At 48.0% G+C, this 22787-nt stretch overlaps 1 protein-coding gene and 1 long non-coding RNA gene across 6 annotated transcripts in view; both read left to right on the top strand.

The window, feature by feature from the left end:
* LOC309336770 (uncharacterized protein) overlaps positions 1–17340 on the top strand; it is a 130526-nt gene extending 113186 nt beyond the window's left edge. The window contains exons 2-3 of one of the 5 annotated variants that reach the window (XM_081853072.1): positions 12679–12696; positions 15663–17340. In XM_081853072.1, the coding sequence (XP_081709198.1) occupies positions 15677–17293 (1617 nt within the window). In that variant the 5' untranslated portion in view covers positions 12679–12696; positions 15663–15676 and the 3' untranslated portion in view covers positions 17294–17340. Of the gene's footprint in view, positions 1–9606; positions 9794–11379; positions 11830–12678; positions 12697–15662 lie in introns of those variants that run through there. The other 4 variants (XM_081853070.1, XM_081853069.1, XM_081853071.1 and 1 more) reach the window with 4 other exon arrangements.
* Positions 1–22787, top strand: part of LOC309337391 — a 201374-nt gene that overhangs the window by 139541 nt on the left and 39046 nt on the right. The window lies entirely within an intron of this gene.

The following is a 22787-nucleotide window of genomic DNA, read 5'->3' as shown; positions in this document are numbered from 1 at the left end:
AGACCAAGCCTACTGGCTGCTGTTTTGCTCTGGTATTCCTGTCTGGTGTCCTTGTTTTTTGTCCAAGGGAGCCCTCAGATTTCTCCGTTAACAGTTGTCAACATAAATGCCGCAAAGACAACCAACCCCACCCACCAAATATAAAAGCATATCTTTTCATAAGCAGTGGCACCACTCTCACTTTCACTACTGTCTACCCAAGTTAAGCTTATGTCAAAAAGCGTTGCAAAATCCCACCCTCCTCTTGCCTGCAGTTCCCACCCAGTACTGTACTACTGGAGATACAGAACAGCTGCAGGAATATGCGTGGATATTGAGAAAGGGAGAAGGTTCTTCCTCCCCTTGATAAATCAAGAAAAGGAAACCACAATGAAAAATATTTAAAAGTACTTTCCCCACCCCCACAAAAAAACGCAGAGTCCTTTTCTATTGAGGATAATTCAGACTGAAATTTCCAGGTGTCAAAAAAGGTTATTTACATATGCCATTACTGCGGCCCGTGTTTCGTTAGCCCCAAAATGGAAAAGGAACGAGGTCCCAACCAAAGAAGAGTGACAATTTAAGTTGACAGAATATGCTCCGCTTGCAGCCTTAACATATAGAATAAGAGAACAAGAAGAACATATGTTTAGAGAAGATTGGAAGACGTTTATTGAATATATGGGAAATAACTGTGTACAGCTGAAAGCCCTGGCAGCATTCAGATAAATTCAACAGTGTAAATAAGTTACAATGGATGTAATACAGTGGTACCTCGGGTTACATATGCTTCAGGTTACAGACTCCGCTAACCCAGAAATAGTGCTTCAGGTTAAGAACTTTGCTTCAGGATAAGAACAGAAATTGTGCTCCAGCGGCATGGCAGCAGCGGGAGGCCCCATTAGCTAAAGTAGTGCTTCAGATTAAGAACAGTTTCAGGTTAAGAACGGACCTCTGGAACGAATTAAGTTCTTAACCCAAGGTACCACTGTAATGGAATACTGAATGGTATTGTTTCTGTAAAATTTGCAGGGATTTATGATATGTAAAATGAACCATGGAAAGACAAGGAGGGAAGTCATCGATATCTTAAGGATGTAAAAATGAGTACTTTAAATTGTAAAACAGAGAATTTAATTAAAAAAATTGTGTATATAAAAAAGGAAGCCACAAGAATAAGTGGTGCAAATTCACCCTAAGCATGTTGACTCAGAAGTAAGCCCTCTTTGAGATTAGCTGGTCACTTCTTGCCCAATATTCACGGATGTTAGGTTTTTAAAAAATGTAATCCTGCAATATTATATTTTGAAACTAGGTCATTTCTGAGTTTGAGGGCAGGTGGGAGTTATAGCTGACAACATATTTGAGGGCACCAGGTTGGGGGGTGCTAACCAGCAGCCGTCCTCCATGGTTTCAGGCTCAGATATTTCTCATCACCTGCTACTCCTAGACCCCTTAGCTGAAGATTATAGGAATTGAACTTTTGACATTTTCAGTGAAAAGCATGTGGTCTGCCGCTAAGCTATGTCTGCTGTAGCAGAGAGTGAGCTGAACCTCTCCTAAGATTTTTATTCTCTCTCTTTTGCTCTCTGGCTGGACAGAATTGAAGAATCCCAAGCCTGAAATTTACTTCGAGATGGAACAAGGCCTCATGTTGCCCCTCTCGCTGGCCCATGTTGTCGAGGAGTTTGAGATTTTGCCATGCTTATCCCAAGGTGAGGAATGGCGTGTTTGTCCCTGAACAAAGCGGCCGAGCAGGTCGCCCACATTACAGATGAGGAGAGTGAGGTAGAAATGCAGAGATGCTTAATTGTTCCACACTGAGAATCGATTCAAATAGATAATATTTGGTACAGTCCAGTCCTCCCAGAGCTGTACAGTGGTACCTCAGGTTACAAACGCTTCAGGTTACAGACTCCGCTAACCCAGAAATAGTGCTTCAGGTTAAGAACTTTGCTTCAGCATAAGAACAGAAATGGTGCAGCGGCGGCGCAGCGGTAGCGGGAGGCCCCATTAGCTAAAGTGGGAGCTCAGGTTAAGAACAGTTTCAAGTTAAGAACGGACCTCCGGAACGAATTAAGTTCTTAACCCGAGCAGTTTGAAAGCACGTCAAAGTGCAAGTAGATAAATAGGTACTGCTCTGGCGGGAAGGTAAACGGTGTTTCCGTGCGCTGCTCTGGTTCGCCAGAAGCGGCTTAGTCATGGTGGCCACATGACCCGGAAGCTGTACGCCGGCTCCCTTGGCCAATAAAGTGAGATGAGCGCCACAACCCCAGAGTCGGCCACGACTGGACCTAATGGTCAGGGGTCCCTTTACCTTTACCACTGTACTACTGCAAGAGGTTTGCTTGTAATTTGTAATGATAGTGAGTGGTACCAGGGTGTATCGCAAACATGTTACAATTAAAACAGCTACAGTTTAAATCCTAAAATAAAATCACAAACAACCAAGGGCAAAGTAGCGAAACAAACAGGTTGGTGCGGGGATTGCGTATTTGAACATTCACCTTTATTACAAGAACGCCCTGCACACAGAAATATAGCAGGTCAGGGTGAAGGCAAGGCCAGAGCCCATTTCCATTTGTGTGTGCTTCTGCAAGTGTGTGCAAAGTAGCCCTTAGGATTCTTTGCACCTTTTATAATTCTGCAATTTTTTAAAAAAGTCTAAACAAGACTACTGTGTAGACACCCTCATTAATTTCAGTAGGTCTATGCTGAGTGGGATTATCAGGAATCCTTGAGCTATTATTGCCTTCTGGATGGAAAGTAGAGCAGTTGAAAGAGCTGGGTATGTTTAGCCAAAGATTTAAGACAGGTGTGTTGGGGAACCTTTGACCCTCCAGATGTCGCTGAACTCCTATCAGTCCTAGCAAGCATGGCAAGGGATGATGGGAGTCGTAGTCCAGCAACATCTATGAGCAGCGTTTCCCAGACTTGGGTCTCCAGTTGTTTTTGGACTACAACTCCCATCATCCCTAGCTAGCAGGACCAGTGGTCAGGGGTGATGGGAATTGTAGTCCAAAAACAGCTGGTGACCCAAGTTTGAGAAATGCTGATCTAGAGGACTGACCCCAGACCTGATTTAAGGAGAGACGTGGCAGCGGTCTTCAAGTATCTAAAGCAGGGGTAGGCAAACTAAGGCCCGGGGGCCGGATCCGGTCCAATCGCCTTCTAAATTCAGCCCGCAGACGGTCCAGGAATCAGCGTGTTTTTACATGAGTAGAATGTGTGCTTTTATTTAAAATGCATCTCTGGGTTATTTGTGGGGCATAGGAATTCATTCATATTTTTTCCCCAAAATATAGTCCATCCCCCCGCAAGGTCTGAGGGACCGTGGACCGGCCCCCTGCTGAAAAATATAATAATAATAATAATAATAATAATAATAATAATAATAATAATAATATTTATACCACGCCCATCTGGCTGAGTTTCCCCAGCCAACTCTGGGCGGCTCCCAACTGAGTTTTAAAAACAATACACATTAAGTATTAAAAACTTCCCTAAACAGGGCTGCCTTCAGATGTCTTATAAACATAGGATAGCTGCTTATTTCCTTCACATCTGAAGGGAGGGCGTTCCACAGGACGGGTGCCACTACCAAAAAGGCCCTCTGCCTAGTTCCCTGTAACCTCACTTCTCGCAATGAGGGAACCACCAGAAGGCCCTCAAAGCTGGATCTCAGTGTCCGGGCTGAACAATGCGGGTGGAGATGCTCCTTCAGGTATATTGGACCAAGGCCATTTAGGGCTTTAAAGGTTTGCTGACCCCTGATCTAAAGAATTGTTTTCAGTGGCTCCAAAGGGTGGGACTAGAACTAATCGGTGGAAATGGAAAGCAAGCAAATTTTGGCTCAACAGTGGGAGAAAATTGGAAGAGCTGTTCATCCGTGGAAGAGAAGCTGCCATGGGAGATGATAATGGATCCTTTATCACTGGTGGTATTTAAGCAGAGACTGTCAGGGATGCCATAGTTTCAGATTCCTGGGCTGGGCAGAGGGCTGGACTACATTAGGGGTGGAGGACCCTACAAATGCTGCCAAACTACAACTGCCATCATGCTTGGTCATTAACCAGGTTGGCTGAGGCTCATGGGAGCTGCGGTCTGACAACCTCTGGAGGGCTACAGCTTTCCTATCCCTCATCCAGCTCCCCTACTGTTATACATTTTGTGTGTTAATAGGCAGATCTGCCTCAGGCATGCTTTATGCCCAAGGCTGGATTCTTGCTCTGTTTTCAGAACTGGGTCACGCTGACTCATTCCTGTATTTCCTTGTTATCCAAGCAGACAACAGGACACTGCAGACCTCAGAGCCCGAATCCCCGCAGCAGGAGAGTGCAGCCGTGCCGCTGGTACAGCTGCAGTATAATTTTGTGCCCAAATTGGAAGGAGGCGTCCTCCAGGGGAAACCTTCGGCCGGCAGGCCCGTTTCAGAGATCCAGCAGGGGACCGGCCTTCAGGCAAGAAGGAGCGATGAGCCCGTTTTCTCTGGAAAAAACCCTGGCAGGCCTCCAGAGGTGCCGAGAGATCATTCCGATGGGGAAGGCCTGGTGGGACGTTTACAGCAGAAAGGCTCCCGGCAGCCGACTACAGCGTGCTTTGCCGCAGTGACCGTTTCGCAGGGATCTAAGCGGAGCAAGGCCCGAGATGTTGCTGGGCCGAACCCGCTTCTGAGAAAGGGAGGGCATCACTGCGACGGCACTGCTGAAGAACTCACCATCCACGCAAGGAAAGGAACTTCTCGCCTCTGCGGCAGTGCGCCTCTGTCTTTCCAGATTCGTGAGGGAGTTTGTACCAGAGAGGGATCTCTCTTGGGTCCCAGAGAGGGAGGCAAACCCGCTCTGAAGCTAAACCCCACTGCCCCCCGGCTGGTCCCCCCTGAGCAGACCCACAAAGGCCTTGACGGCAGACCCCCTGTTAGTTTTAGCGCAGCCAGCCTTTCCGCGCACCAGAAAACCTTCACAGGTGAGCGGCAGAAACTCTTCAGCCCACTTGGCCTCCAGGGCCTTCCCAGCCTGGCAGGAGACATGGTAGAAAAACCATTCAAGTGTCCTGACTGCGGGATGGGCTTCTTGCGCCGATCAAGCATTCCCAGACACCAGAATCTGCATTGCTTGGGCTCCCTGCCCCATCAGAAGAGCCCCTGCGGGGAGAAGCCCCTTCGTGGCCCTGGCGGTGGGATGGGCTTGATCGAAAGAAAGGAATGCAGCGCTTGCAAGCAACTCTCCTTCCCAGCTCTGGGGGTTCAGAAGCACCGGGCAGCTGGCAAGAAACCCTTCCGCTGCTCCGACTGCGGCAACACGTTCACCGAGAAGTTTTCGATGATCAGGCACCAGGCGCTGCACCAAAGCGAGAAGCCCTTCAAGTGTCCCTGCTGCGACAAAAGCTACACCCAGAGGTGCCATTTGAAAAGGCACCAACAGATGAAGCACAAGACAATTGCCTGATATCAGAGGGCAGCTTTGGCCCCGTGTCCTTTCGTTGTGGAGCTCATGAGAATTGTCCGTGTTGGGCTATAGTTTCGTTCCACCTTAAAAGGAACAGGCATGACTGTTGTGTGTCACATGCCTGTCTCCGTGGCTTCTCACTTTGTGGAGTCGAAATATATACCGTCATGTGATAGACAACAATCCCATGACTGCAATCACGGAGCAGGGATTCTAACAGTCCAGGGAATGCAGCTGTCTCTCTTTTCTTCACTACCAGAGTGGAGGGCATGAATACTTTCATCAGAGTCCTCCAGCCTGAGCCCGGCCTTCCTGAGATCAGGGGAAGGGGGCGCTCCTGGAGGTTCCTGGACTTCAACTCCCATCAGCCTCAGCCAGCATGGCCAGCAGTCAGGGATGATGGGAGCTGCAGTCCAGCAAATGTCCGGAGGACTGTAGGTGCCTGCCTCTGATCATTGCTAGCATCCATCAATCTCCACTTAGTTTCTTTCTCTTTTTTTGGGGGGGGGGGGAAGAAGTCACGGAAGCTGCCCATCAGCCTGCCGGAAACAGCATCCCTTCACTGATCTGGCCCTCTAGACTTTGGGATTATTTTCCTCTCCGAGGCAGGAGGCTTCTCATATTCAGAAGAAGCAGGAAACTGGGGCTTGTTATCAGCCACGAACAATGAAACTTCCTTCTCCCACATGCAAAGACCCCTGAAGAGCACGCACTGCTCACACGCTCATTCTCATCACAACAAATAACAATGCCAGCTGTTGTGCTTTGGTCCCAAAGGGCCAGAGAAGCACTCTAGCAAGTGTCACATAATTACAATAATTGTGCTTTCAGATCTGCAAAGGAGACCCGTCACCCAAGCCCACAGATGAACATAGCTCAAGGGATAGTAACACAGGGAGCACCTTAGCCCTGCCATGGAGCTGTCACTCACAACTGGCTCCTTCCTTACTGAGTTTCAGGCATGGCCTGAAAGCACCCCTCTTTAAGCCAGACGGGTGCTGTTTGTTTTTTTATTAGGATTTCTGTTGCATTTTTTTTAATGGTTTGTATTCTTTAATACCAGGACTTCTTAGTTTGCATTTTACTGTTTTATCTTGCATTTTAACTGGAGGGATGCATAAAATCCCCTGGCTTTTATCTTTTTTTGATGAAGGGTAGTTAAAACACTGTAAACAAATAAATATTTTGAACACACAAGCCTGGCACAGATGCTTAAGCGCAAAGTCAAGCCTTAGTCAACGACTGCTGTGGCTGTAATGAGTATAACTTATATTAATATTAATAATAATAATTTATTATTTATACCCCACCCATCTGGCTGGGTTTCCCCAGCCACTCTGGGCGGCTTCCAACAGAATATTAAAATACAATAGTCTATTAAACATTAACAGCTTCCCTAAGCAGGGCTGCCTTCAGATGTCTTCTAAAAGTCTGGTAGTTGTTTTTCTCTTTGACATCTGGTGGGAGGGCGTTCCACAGGGCGGGTGCCACTACTGAGAAGGCCCTCTGCCTGGTTCCCTGTAGCTTTGCTTCTCGCAATGAGGGAACCGCCAGAAGGCCCTCGGTGCTGGACCTCAGCGTCCGGGTAGAACGATGGGGGTGGAGACGCTCCTTCAGGTATTTAAAGAAAAGGAAAGGGAAAATGGTATGCTGCCGGAAAACAGAATGGCTCGTCAAAATTCAATCTGTTTCCTGGTGACCTGCTAAAGTCTGTGGATGTTAGAACCACAAAAAAACCCTTTGCCAGTGGTGGCTGGGGCAGATAGGAGTTGTAGTCAAAAACTCCAGGAGGGCGCCATGTTGGCAAAGGCTGCCTTAAAGGTTAAGGGCTGTGTGAGCAATGAACCTATTATTATAAGAGCCAGGCTCCACGCCCAGTGTGGCCAAACCGGTCATTACTTCCCTAAATCTGCCTCTGCCTGGAGCCCCTCAACCAGCAGGACCCCAGTGCAGCGGCCACTGCCCACTAGCAAGAATCACTGCAACTGGTATTCAGAGGAACAGAACCTCTGGTTACTGTTGCAAACAAAATCTGCTCTTTTCCCCTTATGGGGTATCGAAGAGCCCGTATAGAGTCCTTACATGGGTTCCCTATTGGTAGGAGAAAATAATAGAGGCCAACCAGAGAATATTGAGAAGCAAAGCAGCTAGTAAGCCTGATCTTTATTAAAGCTGTTGCAACAGGGTGCTCCCCTCACATGCAGGAGGACCCAGAACAAAGGTGTGCCTCCCCTTATAGAGACATTTTAAATTCCCTGCCCTGGAGCTCAGGACCACCCCTCCATACATCATACATACATCACAGAAGGGATGTAACCCAAGACCACACCCCACAAACATCACAGAAAAGGTGGTCTACAAGCAGTGGTGTAGCGTGGGGGGTGCAGGGGGGGCGGCCGCACCGGGCGCAACATCTGGGGGTTAGGGTTAGGGGGCGCAAATCCACGGGTTAGGGGGCGCAATCCATGAGTTAGGGGGCGCAAATTACTTGCCTTGCCCCGGGTGCTGACAACCCACGCTATGCCACTGTCTACAACAGAAATTTGAATGTTGTTGTTTTTCCTGTCTGCCAGGTTATCTGATAATGCCTTATCTGATTGCCTTTCCTGGTAGTCTGGCCATTCCTTCGCAAAACGAATTTCCTATGGGCTTGCTTCGCAAGACGAAAATGTCTTGCGAGTTCCTGCGGGGTTTTTTTCCTTTCTCCCCCCCTTTTTCTAAGCCGCTAAGCCGCTTATCCGCTAAGTCAATAAGACGCTAAAAGCCGCTAAACCGCTAACAGCGCTAATCCGCTAAGCCGTCAATGGGCTTGCTTCGCAAGACGAAACTAGACAAAGAGACTCGCGAAACGGATTCTTTTCATCTTGCGAGGCACCACTGTAAACATTTGCTCACACCACACCAAATTTGTCCGACACCCCCCCCACCCCCCCTTGGTACCTTCCAACTCTACAATTCTATTGTAAGAAATACATTGGAAAACCAGAAAGAAACAAGTCCCAGCAGTGCTTGATTTATAACACAGAACACAACTACTTCACAATATAATCACAGGGCATTCAGAACGTATAAAACAACGCAGCTACCTAAGTTCACAAATCATTCCCAAAATATAATTATAAACTAGCCTCATACATATGTACCTTAAGTATGTATACAAACTCAGTGGGAGATGTGAGCTTGCTTTTGCTAGGTAACCTCATTTATATTGGGTCGTAATTCTCATCAACATGAAGAAACCTTTCTCTCTCTCTCTCTCCCCCCCCCCCGAGTTTTCATATTTGTAAGAGTGGAAAATCTCCGTTCACAACAATATGTCATGGAGAACTGTAGAAAAATAGCTAACACTCTTGAAGAGAGCTGTGGGCCCTCTTTATGGTTGTGTATCCAACAAATTATTTTGATATACTATACTAGGGTTGCTATATTTCAAAAAGCAAAACTCCTGACACCCGCAAAATCGTTGAGCTTTTTAAACCCAAATTGTGGCGCTTTTGGGGGTCAACCTGCCAAAAGTAGTGATTTTAAGCTTTAGGAGCCGTTTCCAATTATTTTCCCATCACATTGCCATACATCTGATTTGGCAAAAATACCCTCTGACATGGTTTTTACACCAGGACATGTCAGGAATTTTCCTGAATAATAATAATAATAATAATAATTTATTATTTATACCCCGCCCATCTGGCTGGGTTTCCCCAGCCACTCTGGGTGGCTTCCAACAAATATTAAAATACAATGGTCTGTTAAACATTAAAAGCTTCCCTAAACAGGCAAGCCTAGATATACTGTACTATACACTGCAATGTTTGCATGTTTTTTTTTATTGCCTTTGAATATTCCCGCCGCACTCCCTACCCTCTCCTGCCAAGTCCTTTTGAGAGCCGCTGCTCTAACCAGTGCACCACACTGTCTCTCATGACCCATCCCTAAGCTGCGTATATTCTCCAAGAATCCTTCCCAGTCAAAACACGAAGGCTGTGAGGTTTTGTGTCTTTTTGTGTGTGTGTGTGTGTGTGTGTGTGTGTGTGTGTGTGTGTGTGTGTTTGCCGGGAAGAGTGATTTCCTTCCTTCCCCCCCCAGAGCTCTTGCTCCGCTGCCACCAGAGGGCTCTGGCCAATTTAAAAGGCTCGGCAGCCTGGTCTCTCTCTCTCTCCCTCTCCTCTTTGTGTGTCTTTTTTTTTCGCTTTTACGCGCAGCCTTTCTCGGGATGAGTTTCCTGTATCAGGCTCTCGCTGCATCCGGATCAACGGGAGCGAGCCTCGCACCGGGGAACTGGATCAGCCGCCGCCGCCACCGCCGTTGCTCGGACGAAGCGACGCCCGATCCCTTCCCCTGCATTCCCCCCCCCCTTTCGCCGGACCGAGGTGGGAACTCCCTCCGGCCAAAGCGCGGCTCCAGAGGGCTCCGCCCAGGCTCCCTTCTGCAGCCATTCAGCCCAAAACGCCCCATCCGCCCCCCACCCTCCTGCGCCCCGGGAGGAAGGATGGAGAAATGAGGATGATGGCCATTTGTCCGACCGCCCCCCCCCCCGGGGTGGGGAAAAAGGAATAAGGCGGCGGGGTGTAGGGTGCGGTTCCCAAGGGAGGTGCGCTTCACTAGAGAAGCCACGTCGTTCAGGATCCCAAGAGAGGAGCCGCGTTTTTGGAGGAAAAAAATTCCCCTCCCTCCGCTTCTCTGGCTTCCTTAATCGTGCCGTTTTCAAAGTCTGCCCGGGAGGCTGTTTCTGGCTGGAGAAAAGGGGCTGGGTCTCTTATGCGAAGGATAATATACTGGATGGAACAGGGATAAGGACCTTCTTGTAGGCTACCGCAGCATCCGACCTCCCTGGCGATTAGGGCTAACAGTGGGGGGGGGGGTGGCATTCCGCAACATCTGGAGGGCCAGAGGTTCCCCATCACTTCTGTGAAAAGGGAGTGTTTAGGAGATATGTCCCTGGATGAGCGAGGGACCTCCCTTTCCCCTTTCCCTTTCAAAGCATTTCCCCCCCCTAGGGTGGGATTTCACATGCTTTGGGGTGCAAAGGTTGCGTATGAACTGCATTGTTCATTAGGGCGTTTGGATCCCCGCTCCTCAGCCAAAAAGGCTCCCCCAGTAGCTTGTGTGCAGTCCGCAAGGCAAAGCCCCTTCTTGCAGTTGAAAAGTCAGGGCACAAAAGGAAAAGGGGACCTGGAGGGAAGAGGAAAGATGCAAACTCCCGACAGGCACCTGTTGTTAAAATTAAACATTGCTTTTTCCACCTCCGCCATCAGAGGCAGTATGCAAGTTTTTCCTGGGTGGGATGCACAGAGTAGGGTGAGGGGACACCCCAGAAGGGGTGGCAGACCGAGTCCTCAAATGGGTCTAAGGCAGCCTTCCTCAAACTCGGCCCTCCAGATGTTTTGGGACTACAACTCCCATGATCCCTAGCTAGCAGGACCAGTGGTCAGGGATGATGGGAATTGTAGTCTCAAAATATCAGGAGTTTGAGGAAGCCTGGTCTAAGGCATGCATACATTGAAAGCACATTTCCTCCCCCAAGAATCCCGAGAACTGCAGTTCACCCCTTGCAGAACTACAGTTCCCAGGCTTCTTTCCTGGAATTATTTTAAATAGTTGGGTGTGTCAGCATCCTCACTCTTGAAGGCAGGAGGCCTGAGCATTAATTCAGCCGAGCAAGGAGGTGTGTTGCACAGTCTCATTTTAAAAAATGTTTGCCTTGGCTTTCGGGTTTCTGTGGGGAGGCTTAGGGGCCCGAAAGAGGGCGAAGCAACAGGCCGTGCACATTTTGCTTAAAAATCCAGATTGCTTAAAATCCAGGGCAGGCTGTTCTAAGAAATGCAACTCTTGATTCTGTTTGTTCTTTGCACAAAGAACCTTAGCAGAGCAAAGTCCTACCTGCATTGAGGGGGCGGGACACAGGAGAGTATTAATGGGGTCCGTGTTGGCATGGGTGGGGTAACTTGAGCAGTCCCTCCAGGCTAGATTACTCCCCCCCCCCTTGAAATCCCTCGCAGTTGCATAAAGCCAAGCTAATTACTTCAGAAAAGTTAATTAGCAGGCTGAAACAGGCTCCCTGATCAACACCTGCTTAATCAAAGGTTATTTTTCAATGCCGAATTGGGTATTTGTGCTTTGGTGTGAATTGGGGTTGGTGTGAGATGCAGAGCACTTGCAAGACCAGGAACTTTGCTTTCCCCCCACAAAAAAAGGGGATACGATTCACGGTTTGTGTGCATGTTTTTCCTGTTGCTTTCCTTTTTACTTGTGCAATTGTGTTGATAGGTTAGGATCACAAGCTTGTGAGTTCTGCTTTCGCCTTCTGTATTTCCATTTATCCTGGGTATCGGTACCGAGAGAAAGCATTGCTTGCTGAAACAGCCTGCCCCACGTGGTCACCTGGGAGTGCGATAGCTCGGTAAAGGTGTGGCTTTTTTTTCAATTGTTGTTATTTCACAAAATTGATAGACCGATTGATCATAATGAAACCTCACAAAGCGGTTTACAAAAAGAATAAGATTCGCAATGTAGATTTTGTTTTGTGGGTGTGTCCGTCCCATGACTTACCTTTTGCCTGTGGCGTCCAAAAATAAAACCCCTTCCCAGTTGTGAGACTGAGATGTCTCTGTGGGAGAAAATACATTTGCAATGACCCACACAGTCCAAGAATTATGCTGCAGGAATACAGGAGCTCGCCTTACAGCGTGTCAGACCATTGGGATGGAGGGTATTGATGCATTATTGTTTTTATTTTTATTTTATATATTGTGATCTCTTTTGCGAACTGCCCCGAGACCTCCGGGTATAGGGTAGTATATAAATTCAATCAAAATCAATCAGTCAATCAATCAATCAATCAATCAATCAATAATATCACCTACACTGACTGGCAGTAGTTCTCTAGGATTTGAGACAGGGGTTTCTTGGTGCAGCAAGAGTAAGGTAAAGGTAAAGGGACCCCTGGCCATTAGGTCCAGTCATGGCCGACTCTGGGGTTGTGGTGCTCATCTCGCTTTATTGGCCGAGGGAGCCGGCGTACAGCTTCCGGGTCATGTGGCCAGCATTACTAAGCCGCTTCTGGTGAACCAGAGCAGCCCACGGAAACGCCGTTTACCTTCCACCGGAGTGGTACCTATTTATCTACTTGCACTTTGACATGCTTTCAGACTGCTAGGTTTGCAAGAGCATGGACTAAGCAATGGGAGGGATTCGAACCACCAACCTTCTGATTAGCAAGCCCTAGGCTCTCTGGTTTAGACCACAGCACCACCAGCAGCAAACTCCAAAAGAAGTACAGTGGTGCCCTGCAAGACGAACACCTCGCAAGACGGAAAACCCGCTAGACGAAAGGGTTTTCCGTTTTGGAGGTGCTTCGCAAAATGAATTTCCCTATGGGCTTGCTTCGCAAGACGAAAATGTCTTGCGAGTTCCTGCGGGGTTTTTTTTCCTTTCCCTCCCCTTTTTCTAAGCCGCTGATCCGCTAAGCCGATAAGCCACTAAAAGCCGCTAAGCCGCTAATAGCGCTAATCGGCTAAGCTGTCAATGGGCTTGCTTCGCAAGACGAAAAAACCACTAGACGAAGAGAATCGCGGAACGGATTCTTTTCGTTTGCAAGGCACCACTGTACCCTATTTTTCATCCTATTCTCCATAATGCAGGTTGGCTGCCAACAGGAGAGCCCTGCAGGATCGGACCGAGGGTTTGTTTCGCCAAGCGTACTGTATCAAACATTTCCCCGCAAGATGACGCTGCCCGCTTCATTTTCAGCCTCTTCTTAAGGCTTTCCTTTATTTTCACACTTCTGATGCATGCTAGTTGATATCTCCATTGCGCTGCTCCCCACAATATCAGGGTTTCCTTTTCTGGAACTTTTTGAACTCACACTATGTCTATTGCACAACCAAATCTGCATCTACACAAACCGGGGTTGATCTTGTGACTCTTCCTCACATGCAAAAAATCCCAGGTAGAATCCAGGTAGGTTTGGAAGTCTGCCTGGCCTGAGTCCTTGGTCAGCTGCTGCCAGCCGGTGTAGGCAGTGCTAGCTAGATGGAACAATGGGCTGACTCTGTATAGGACAGCTTCCTATGTTCCGTCTTTGCTTACAATGGGCTCTGTACACTGCAGAGTGCCATTCCAATGACACCCCAGACACCTGCCCTCTTCATCAGGCAAATTAAGCCCTGACAGCGAGTGCCATGGGGGGGTCTCTTCCTACCCCAATCTGAAAATCAGTCTACATTTGCATATTTAAATGTAAATTAGCACGTGTGTGTTTCATGCCACTTTGTGTTAGAGGCTCAAAGTCTTCTAAATACCTAGATTCCCTCGCTGCGAGAAGCCAAGTTACAGGGAACCAGGCAGGGCCTTCTCGGTAGTAGCACCCGCCCTGTGGAACGCCCTCCCACCAGATGTCAAAGAGAAAAACAACTACCAGACTTTTAGAAGACATCTGAAGGCACCCTGTTCAAGGAAGCTTTTAATGTTTAATAGACCATTGTATTTTAATAATCTGTTGGAAGCCACCCAGGTGGGCGGGGTATAAATAAATTATTATTATTATTATTATTATTATTATTATTATTATTATTATTACTACTACTACTACTACTACTACTACTACTACTACTATAGATGTTCTCATGGGCCAGACATTGGGGGAGATCACAGATGTTGAGACTTTATCGCTCATCTTGCTGGCCTCTCAACATTCATGCACCCTCCATAATCAGATGCCACATGATGATAGCAAGGAAGGTGTTGGACTCCAAATCCCATCATCCCCAGTCGGCATGGCCAACGGTTGGGAATGATGGGAGTTGTAGTCCGGCAACATCTATTGCAGGGGTGGCTGATATGGCTTCCCCCAGATGTTTCTCCCGTCATCCCTGACCATTGGCTATTCCTCTCTTTTTTTGAAATCATTTTTATTTGATTTTACAAATTCAAGGTTCTAAAAATCCAAATATAAAACCATATACAGAGATTCCTCCAAATCTCACGACTTCCCCCCACCCCCTCCATGGGGTCCCATTTTGAACATTTACAACTGCGTATTCTTCCATGCTCTAACTTTTATATCAATCCGTATTGTCCATGGTAATTGTTAGACTACAAGTGAAATCAAAATCCTGCCAATAATAATAATTTATTATATATATCCTGCCCATCTGGCTGGATTTCCCCAGCCACTCTGGGCGGCTTCCAACAAAATATTAAAATACAATAGTCCTTCAGATACTAAAAGCTTCCCTAAACAGGGCTGCTTTCAGATGTCTTCTAAAAGTCTGGTAGTTGTTTTTTCCTTTGACATCTGGTGGGAGGGCGTTCCACAGGGCGGGTGCCACCACCGAGAAGGCCCTCTGCCTGGTTCCCTGTAACTTGGCTTCTCGCAGCGAGGGAACCGCCAGAAGGCCCTCGGCACTGGACCTCAATGTCCGGGCAGAACGATGGGGGTGGAGACGCTCCTTCAGGTATGTTTCCATCTGCTTACAGTAGTCTCCTAAATAACTTATATTCCCCCCCCCCATTCTTTTATAAAAAAAATTTCCTCTTGGTTTCTGAGTTTTCCAGTCAGTCTGGCCATTTCTGCATAGTCCATCAGCTTAGTTTGCCATTCCTCTCTGGTAGGGACCTTCTCTTCTTTTAATCTCTGGGCTAGTAACATCCGGGCGGCTGTTGTTTCATACATAAAAAATCTTTTTGACCATTGGCTATTCTAGCTGGGGCTGAAAGTCATAACATCTAGAGAGAACCATGTATGGTCCCTGATCTCTAGGGTGGCACGTTGGTTAAAGTGTTTGAGCCATGAACATCCATCACCATGAGCCAGGAATGGTGAGTGTGTGGCAGCCCAGATGTTGGCCTATGCAACTCTCATCAGCCCCTAGCCAGCATGGCCAATGGTTGGGGATGCCAGGAGCTGCAGTCTAGTAACATCTGGAAGCTACAGGACCACATCTGGAGGTTCCTCTGCCACGCAGCAATGGGTTCTCTTTCAGCAAAACAGCACCGATTATCTTGAGCATCTAAAACAGTGTTTCCCAAACTTGGGTCTCTGGCTTTCCCCCCAAACTACTATTTCCATCATCCCTGACCACTGGTCTTGCTAGCTAGGGGCGATGGGAGTTGTAGTCCAAAAACAGCTGTAGACTCAAGTTTGGGAAGCACTGATTTCAGGAAGTATAGTCACAAGTATAGTTCACAAGTATAGTTGTGAGTATGATGTGACTTCTGGACTCTCCTTGTTTATCCCAGCAGGTGATGGAACAATGAAGGACCCAAAAGGAAAGACTCTTCAGGAGGAAGAAGAAGAGGAGGAGGAGGAAGAAGAGGAGGACTTTGGGCCCCAAGTCGAACTGCACTTCACCATCTTGGAAGAATCTGAAGGCGGCATTTCTCAGGGGAAGCTCTGGCACTGCGAGATCGATGCGGAGCTACAGCCCGCCGACTCCTGCCAGCCGGAGCTGGACGATGACTCTGTTTACTCTGATCAGTCGCGCTCCCCATCCCCAGAACTCCAGGAGGTCCTCCTGCACCCTGACCGGGGAGCCAGAGAGAGGCAGGCAGAGGCTTACCCTCCGCAAGGCCCCGAGCAGCAAGTGGAGCTTCATTTCACCATCCTGGAGGAGTCGGAAGGGGGCATCTCTGAGGGGAAGCTCTGCGCGAGCGAGGTCAGGCCGGACGAGCCCCTGCAGGCCGGCTACCCCGAGCGCCCGTGGGACGGGCCCGTTCCCTGGAGCAGGAAGCTCAGCCCACCGTCGGAGGCGGCAAAGCCTTCGTTCCTCCCGGCTGAAGGCCGACCGGAAGGAGAAACCAAAGGCGAGGCCCCCACGCAGGAGGCCTCCGACCAGCAGGTGGAGCTGCACTTCAGCATCTTCGACGACCCCGAGGAAGCCAGCCTCTCCCAGGGCACTGAGGATTACCCGATGTGGGAGAGCCCGTTCAAGCCGGCCATGTACTCAGGGAACTACCCCAAGGAGGACTGGGATATGTCCATCGACAGCCTGGGGGATGCCTTTGAGGCGTCCTTCCAGCAGCAGTTCTACCCCGGCGGGCGGGCGTACCCGTGCACCGAGTGCGGGCGGGTGTTCAACCGGAAGTCAACGCTGACGCGCCACTGGCGGACCCACACGGGGGAGAAGCCCTACTCGTGCCTCGACTGCGGGCGCAGCTTCAGCCTCAACCTGAACCTCCTCACCCACCAGATGACCCACACGGGGGAGAAGCCCTACAAGTGCCCCGACTGCGGGCAGAGCTTCACTCGCAGCACCAGCGTCACCCGCCACCAGCGGAGCCACCGGGAGGAGGACGGCCCCTACAAGGGCGACCTGTGGGAGGAGGCTTTCCCCTACATGTTCCCGGGCCCTTTCCCCTACCCCATGCCCCCCATGGTGGAGGAGAGGCCCTACCTGTGCCCCGACTGCGGCGAGGCCTTCGCGCACAGTGGCAGCCTCAACCGGCACCTGCGCATGCACCGGGGGGAGCGGCCGTACCGGTGTGTCATGTGCGGTGAGGGCTTCTGCTCCATGTCGAAGCTGTGCCGCCACGAGAGGATCCACATGGTGGAGAAGCCCTACCACTGCGAGATCTGCGGGAAGAGCTTTGCCGTCAAGTCCACGCTGACCCGGCACCAGATGCTGCACCAGGCTGAGAGGCCCTACATGTGCCCCCACTGCGACAAGGGCTACGTCCAGCGGAGCCACCTGGCCAGGCACCACCACAAGGCGCACCCCGGGGTGCCCTTCAACCCCGTCAAAGCGAACAGTATGCCCGCCACCATCTTGGATTCCGACAACCTGGTCACCTATTTCTGGGGCGACGAGGAAACGGACGGTCCGGCTGAGCCTTTCCCGACTCAGCTGATCTACTCGGGAGCAGACTCCTGAGAGCTAAGCCGCGCCTGAAGCTACGGGTGCATCTTCCATCCGCCACCTGGGAGAGAAGCACTTTGGACATGCCGGCCTCTTCCGCTCGGTCTTTTTTTTTGGGTGCTCGGTCTTTTTCCTGGGGATCCTTTGGATCTGAAGAGCTTGAGGATTCAGCCCCCCAGAGTTGATTCCCAGCGCGGGGTTTTGTTACGGACTCGGTGCCAATATTTCTTTCTTGCCTTGCTGCTTTTCTGACTTGGAGTTCGGATGCCAGCGTGGTGCCTATGGAGCCTAGGCTCCGACCCACGGTCTCCCCGCCGTTGGCGCCGGCATCAAACGTTCTCCTGCCTGTTGCGGCAGCTGGACCCCATCACTGCAGCGGGCGATGGACAGACTGGGTTCACGCGGACCGCTTATTGCGCTGCTTAACGGATCAGAAGCAAAAGCGCCCCCCACTTTGGAGGGGGAAAGGGGAAGCAGCCTGCCTTGTAGCAAAATGTCTAGTGTTAGGGGAGGTGGGCAGTGACTTGGGAGTTTGTTTTTCATTTGTTTTTCCTGAAAAGAAAACTATGCCTTGTTTTATCTCCTTAAGTTTCTAGTGAGAACGCTTGAATAAATTAGTAATATATGGAAATGGAGAGAACAAAAAAACAAAAAACAAACCCAGAGCCAAAATTCATGTGGCAGTGGTTTCCTTGTCATTTTTTTTCCCCCGAGGGGGCAGGGATGCTGGAGGTTTCAGAGACTGCAGAACCAAGGCTTCCCTCAATTTATCCTCAGATGTGCTCCCTTTCTTTTCCACCCCTCCCCCTGCACAGCTGTAGCAGATTTGTAGGACTTCCACCTGCCACCTTGATTCAAAATTGCGCCCAGTCCTTTAGCACACTCTTGCCTTGAGATTTGCTGCCTCCATAGGCAGAGTGGAAGACTCCTAGGGATCATAGGATCAGGCCCTTAATGCCTGTGTTGACATTTCAAAAGGTGGGTACCCTTTTTGAGGATGCAGACTGGGGGAGAGAGAGAGAGTGGGATCATCATCAATTAAATAAGGTGTAGAATAGAAAGAGTAATATTTTAAAATCTAGAAAGTTTCCTTTCCCCCCCTGCACAGTACCAAAGCCAAAATTGGTGGTTGAATTCCATCAGTATTGTGGGGAGGTACAGGTGCAAAAGTTCTATCAAAATCATTAGCATGGTTATATCTATATCACACTAGCAGCCTCACACATGCCGTTTTTGGGAATTCTGGGAAACAGAAAAAAATCAGTGCAAGATTTAAATTGGTGGTAAAAATCAGAGCAGGTTTGAAAGGTTCCACCTGCCACCTTGATTCAAAATTGCGCCCAGTTGTATCCTAACGTGGACAAAAATCTGCCCCTTGATTTCAGGGACGATCCTGCAAAATGTGGTTAAAATCAGGGCACTTCTGGAAGGTTCGGTTGGCTGTCTTGATTCAAAATGGCATCTGATTGTATCCGGACAGAGGCAAAAACTTCCTCCTTCACAGGAACCAACGTTTTGTTACAGTATCTTCACAGGCGTCCGAATTCTTAACAAATTAGCAGCTTTCCAAAATACATAGTAGATTTAAATTATGGCCCGTTTCCTTCCATGGTAAACCTCGTGGTGATGTGTGGAGGGTTTCTATGCCAGGGCTGCTCAGACTCCTAACCTAATCGGCTTCAGCTAGGTGGCTGCCAGTGTCTTGTGCCTTCAGACCGTATTGCCAAGGGCACCTAACCTTTGAGTCTTACTGCTAGGAGGAAACTCACACGTGGGTTTTCACCGACAGACAAAAAATACAGTAGTACCTCTGTTCTCGAACGTAATCCATTCCGGAAGACCAAAACGTTTGAAAACCAAGGCACAAAGGGCCGTCTGCAGAAAACTGGAAAAAATAACATATGCACACAGTGGAAGCCGTTCAACTTCCAAGGTGTGTTTGAAAACGGAAGCACTTACCATATTTTTTGCTCTATATGACTCACTTTTTCCCTCCTAAAAAGTAAGGGGAAATGTATGTGCGTCTTATGGAGCGAATGCAGGCTGCGCAGCTATCCCAGAAGCCAGAACAGCAAGAGGGATTGCTGCTTTCACTGCGCAGCGATCCTTCTTGCTGTTCTGGCTTCTGAGATTCAGAATATTTTTTTTTCTTGTTTTCTTCCTCCAAAAACTAGGTGCGTCTTGTGGTCTGGTGCGTCTTATAGAGTGAAAAATACGGTACTTTCGAGTTTTCGGTGTTTTGAAAACTGAAACGTTTGGCTTCCGAGACCCTCGAAAACCGAAGTACCAGTATACCTGCTAGCTTTGGATACAAACTTGAAGGAAAAACCTCCAGGTTTCTTTTTCCCATCAGAATTGGCACAGGCAGGTGGAAAGCCTGGCACATGTGTGCAAATTGGACAAGACATTGCACAGTACCGCCTGCCTGTGAGGTGTTGTTGCTCTTGTTCCTCCTGTATGTGTTTTTTTTTTTTTAATTCTTTTTATTGAGTGACTTTCATCATAACACAAACATCACCAAAACAGAAAAACGAAAAAACATTTAAAGGAAAAACAAAGGAAAAAAAAACACATAGTGCGGCTACTCACTATCCCAGTAACAAGTGAGTTTAGAAAAAAAAAAAAACACAAAGAAAAAAGGCAAAAAGGCCGAGAAAAATACAGAAAAGAAACTTAGAATATATAACAATTGACACATATCGCCTGACCTCCTTCCCTGCTGATTTCGGGTTTCCAGTTTTACTAGATTCCTTTTTACCGCTGGTGTTGGTATTTATCTTGTATACCGGAAGTTTTAAACCATACCTGCTATAGTTGGTAAGTTTCTAAAATTACCTTCAATATATACCATAAATTTGTTCCAGTCGTCATTTAACTTTGCATTTTTTTGATTTCTGATTCTTTGCGTCATTTTTGCCAATTCGATGAAGTCATATAATTTGGATTGCCAATCCCTCACTGTTGGTATGTTTATACCTTTCCAGTTTGGGGCGATTAGCATTCTGGCCGCTGCTGTTGAATATTGGAATAAGGTTTTGTCTTCATTTTTTATCTCATCTCCAACAATCCCAAGTAAAAAGGCCTCTGGTTTTTTTGGGAATGTGTATCTGAGTATTTTTTTTAACTCGTCATATATTTGATTCCAGAATTTTTTCATTGCCTCACATGCCCACCACATATGTATGAAATTGCCTTCTTTTATTTTACATCTCCAACAGGCCTTATTTCCAGTCTTGTACATTCTACTTAGTTTTTCTGGTGTTAAGTACCATCGCTATATCATCTTTTCTAAGTTTTCTCTAATTGCAGCGTTTGCCGTGAATTTTATACCCTCACTCCACAATTTTGACCACTTCTCGTATTCTATGTTATGCCCCAGATCTATCGCCCACTTGACCATGACTTCCTTAATTTCTTCGTCTTTTGTATCCCACTCTAATAATATATTGTACATTTTAAACAATAATTTAGAATTACTTTCAATTATTTCAATCTGAAATTTTGATTTCTTTTCACTCATTCCTCCTGTATGTTGAGATCATTGGTGCATCTATCACATTATGGGGAACAGTGGGCCCTCCGGATGTTGTCGAACTACAACTCCCATCAGCCTCGGCAAGCACGGCCAATGGCCGGGGATGATGGGAGCTGTGGTTCAGCCACAACTGGGGAAGCCAGCGTTCCCCACACTGGTCTGCAGCCGAGTGCAGAGAAGCTGTGGCCTTGCAGATGTTGGGCTCCCAGCTTCCATCCGTCGCGATGGCTGAGAGTCTGTGAGTGCCTTGTCCTTGCTGTGTAAAGCAGAGGGTAGGTCACTGAACCAGCACTTTGCCTTTCCCATGGGAGAATGGGAGCCTTGGGGCGATTTCTCAGCAAAGCAGAAAATGAGAACTGATCATATGCTGGAATCCTAGAATTACGGAATGGGAAGGGACCACCTCCCGGTTATCTAGTTCAACTTCCTGCAGTGCAGGATTTATTTATTTTTGCCCAATGCGAGACTCGAACCCGTGACCTTGTGATTAAGAGTCTCATGCTCTTAACAACTCAGCTATCCCAGCTTCCAAGAGATGGCTGTGAGCGGATGTTGCCGTCGCAGAATGTGGAATATGCAGCATGGTTGTCATCGACTTAGGTCGCTTCTACCGCTGAACGCTTGAGGAAGGATTTGAGCTGTACAAATGCAACATTTGCGGGTGAAGCACGCAGGCAGATCAACTGAGACTTCTTTATATTTGGTTTTTCAAATTACAAGTTTACAGTCACATGTCCAACTTGCAACGCAAAAACTCGATTCCAAGGAATTTCTTAGACTTCCCACCTCTCCTTTGTGGGTCCTATTCTTAATCATTTCCTCCTGCACCTCTTATGATAATTCAAAATGTTTTACCCAGGGGTCAGCAAACTTTTTCAGCAGGGGGCTGGTCCACTGTCCCTCAGACCTTGTGGGGGGCCGGACTATATTTTTTCGGGGGAGGGGGGGATGAACAAATTCCTATGCCCCACAAAGAACCCAGAGATGCATTTTAAATAAAAGCACACATTCTACTCAAGTAAAAACACACTGTTTCCCGGACCTTCAGATTTAAAAGGCGATTGGGCCAGATCCAGCCCCCCCAGGCCTTAGTTTGCCTACCCATGCTTTTACCTCTCCACTGTGTCCAAAATTCACCATTAAACTACAAGTGATATTCCAATTCTACTAACGATTTTAACTCTTTGCAATGATTTTTAAGATAAGTTACAAATTTCCCCCGTTCCTTATTAAAATTTTGGTCTTCCTGATCTCTGATTCTTCCGGTCATTTTGGCCATTTCGGCGTAATCCATCAACTTGATCTGCCATTCTTCTCTGGTAGAGACTTTATCTCCTTTCCATCTCTGGGATGGAAGCTGAGATTTTGACATGACAACACAATATATTATTACACCAGCAGTATTGGGACTAAGAAAAACATTCTTAGTCATGTTCATGAATGTACCCAGTAATGTTTCAGTATTCTAAGAGCACAAGAAGAGCAGACTGGATTAGGCCCATGGCCCACCTAGGCCACCATCCTGTTCTCATTGTTGCCTCCCAGATGCCTTTGGGAAACCGCCAGGCAGGACCTGAGCCCAAGACCCCTCTCCTCTCTTGTGGTTTCCAGAAATTAATATTCAGAAGCTCTGCCTCCTCTGACCATGGAGGCGCCTTCGTGTTCGCCTTATCCATTCTTTATCTGTTAAGTTCCTCTGCATATTTATTCTAGGAGAACAACAAACGTATGGTTACGTATGGAAACTTACTCAATAAACACACAAGACATAACCAGCTGTACTTTTGAATAAAGAAGGTATACAGCGGTACCTCGGGTTAAGAACTTAATTCGTTCCGGAAGTCCGTTCTTAACCTGAAACTGTTCTTAACCTGAAGCACCACTTTAGCTAATGGGGCCTCCCACTGCCGCCGCACCGCCACCACCCAATTTCTGTTCTCATACTGAAGCAAAGTTCTTAACCTGAGGTACTAT

This window comes from Podarcis erhardii, assembly GCF_964252035.2.
Source record: "Podarcis erhardii genome assembly, chromosome: 2".
Lineage (NCBI taxonomy): Eukaryota > Metazoa > Chordata > Lepidosauria > Squamata > Lacertidae > Podarcis > Podarcis erhardii.
This window is presented reverse-complemented; position numbering and strand designations above follow the sequence as displayed.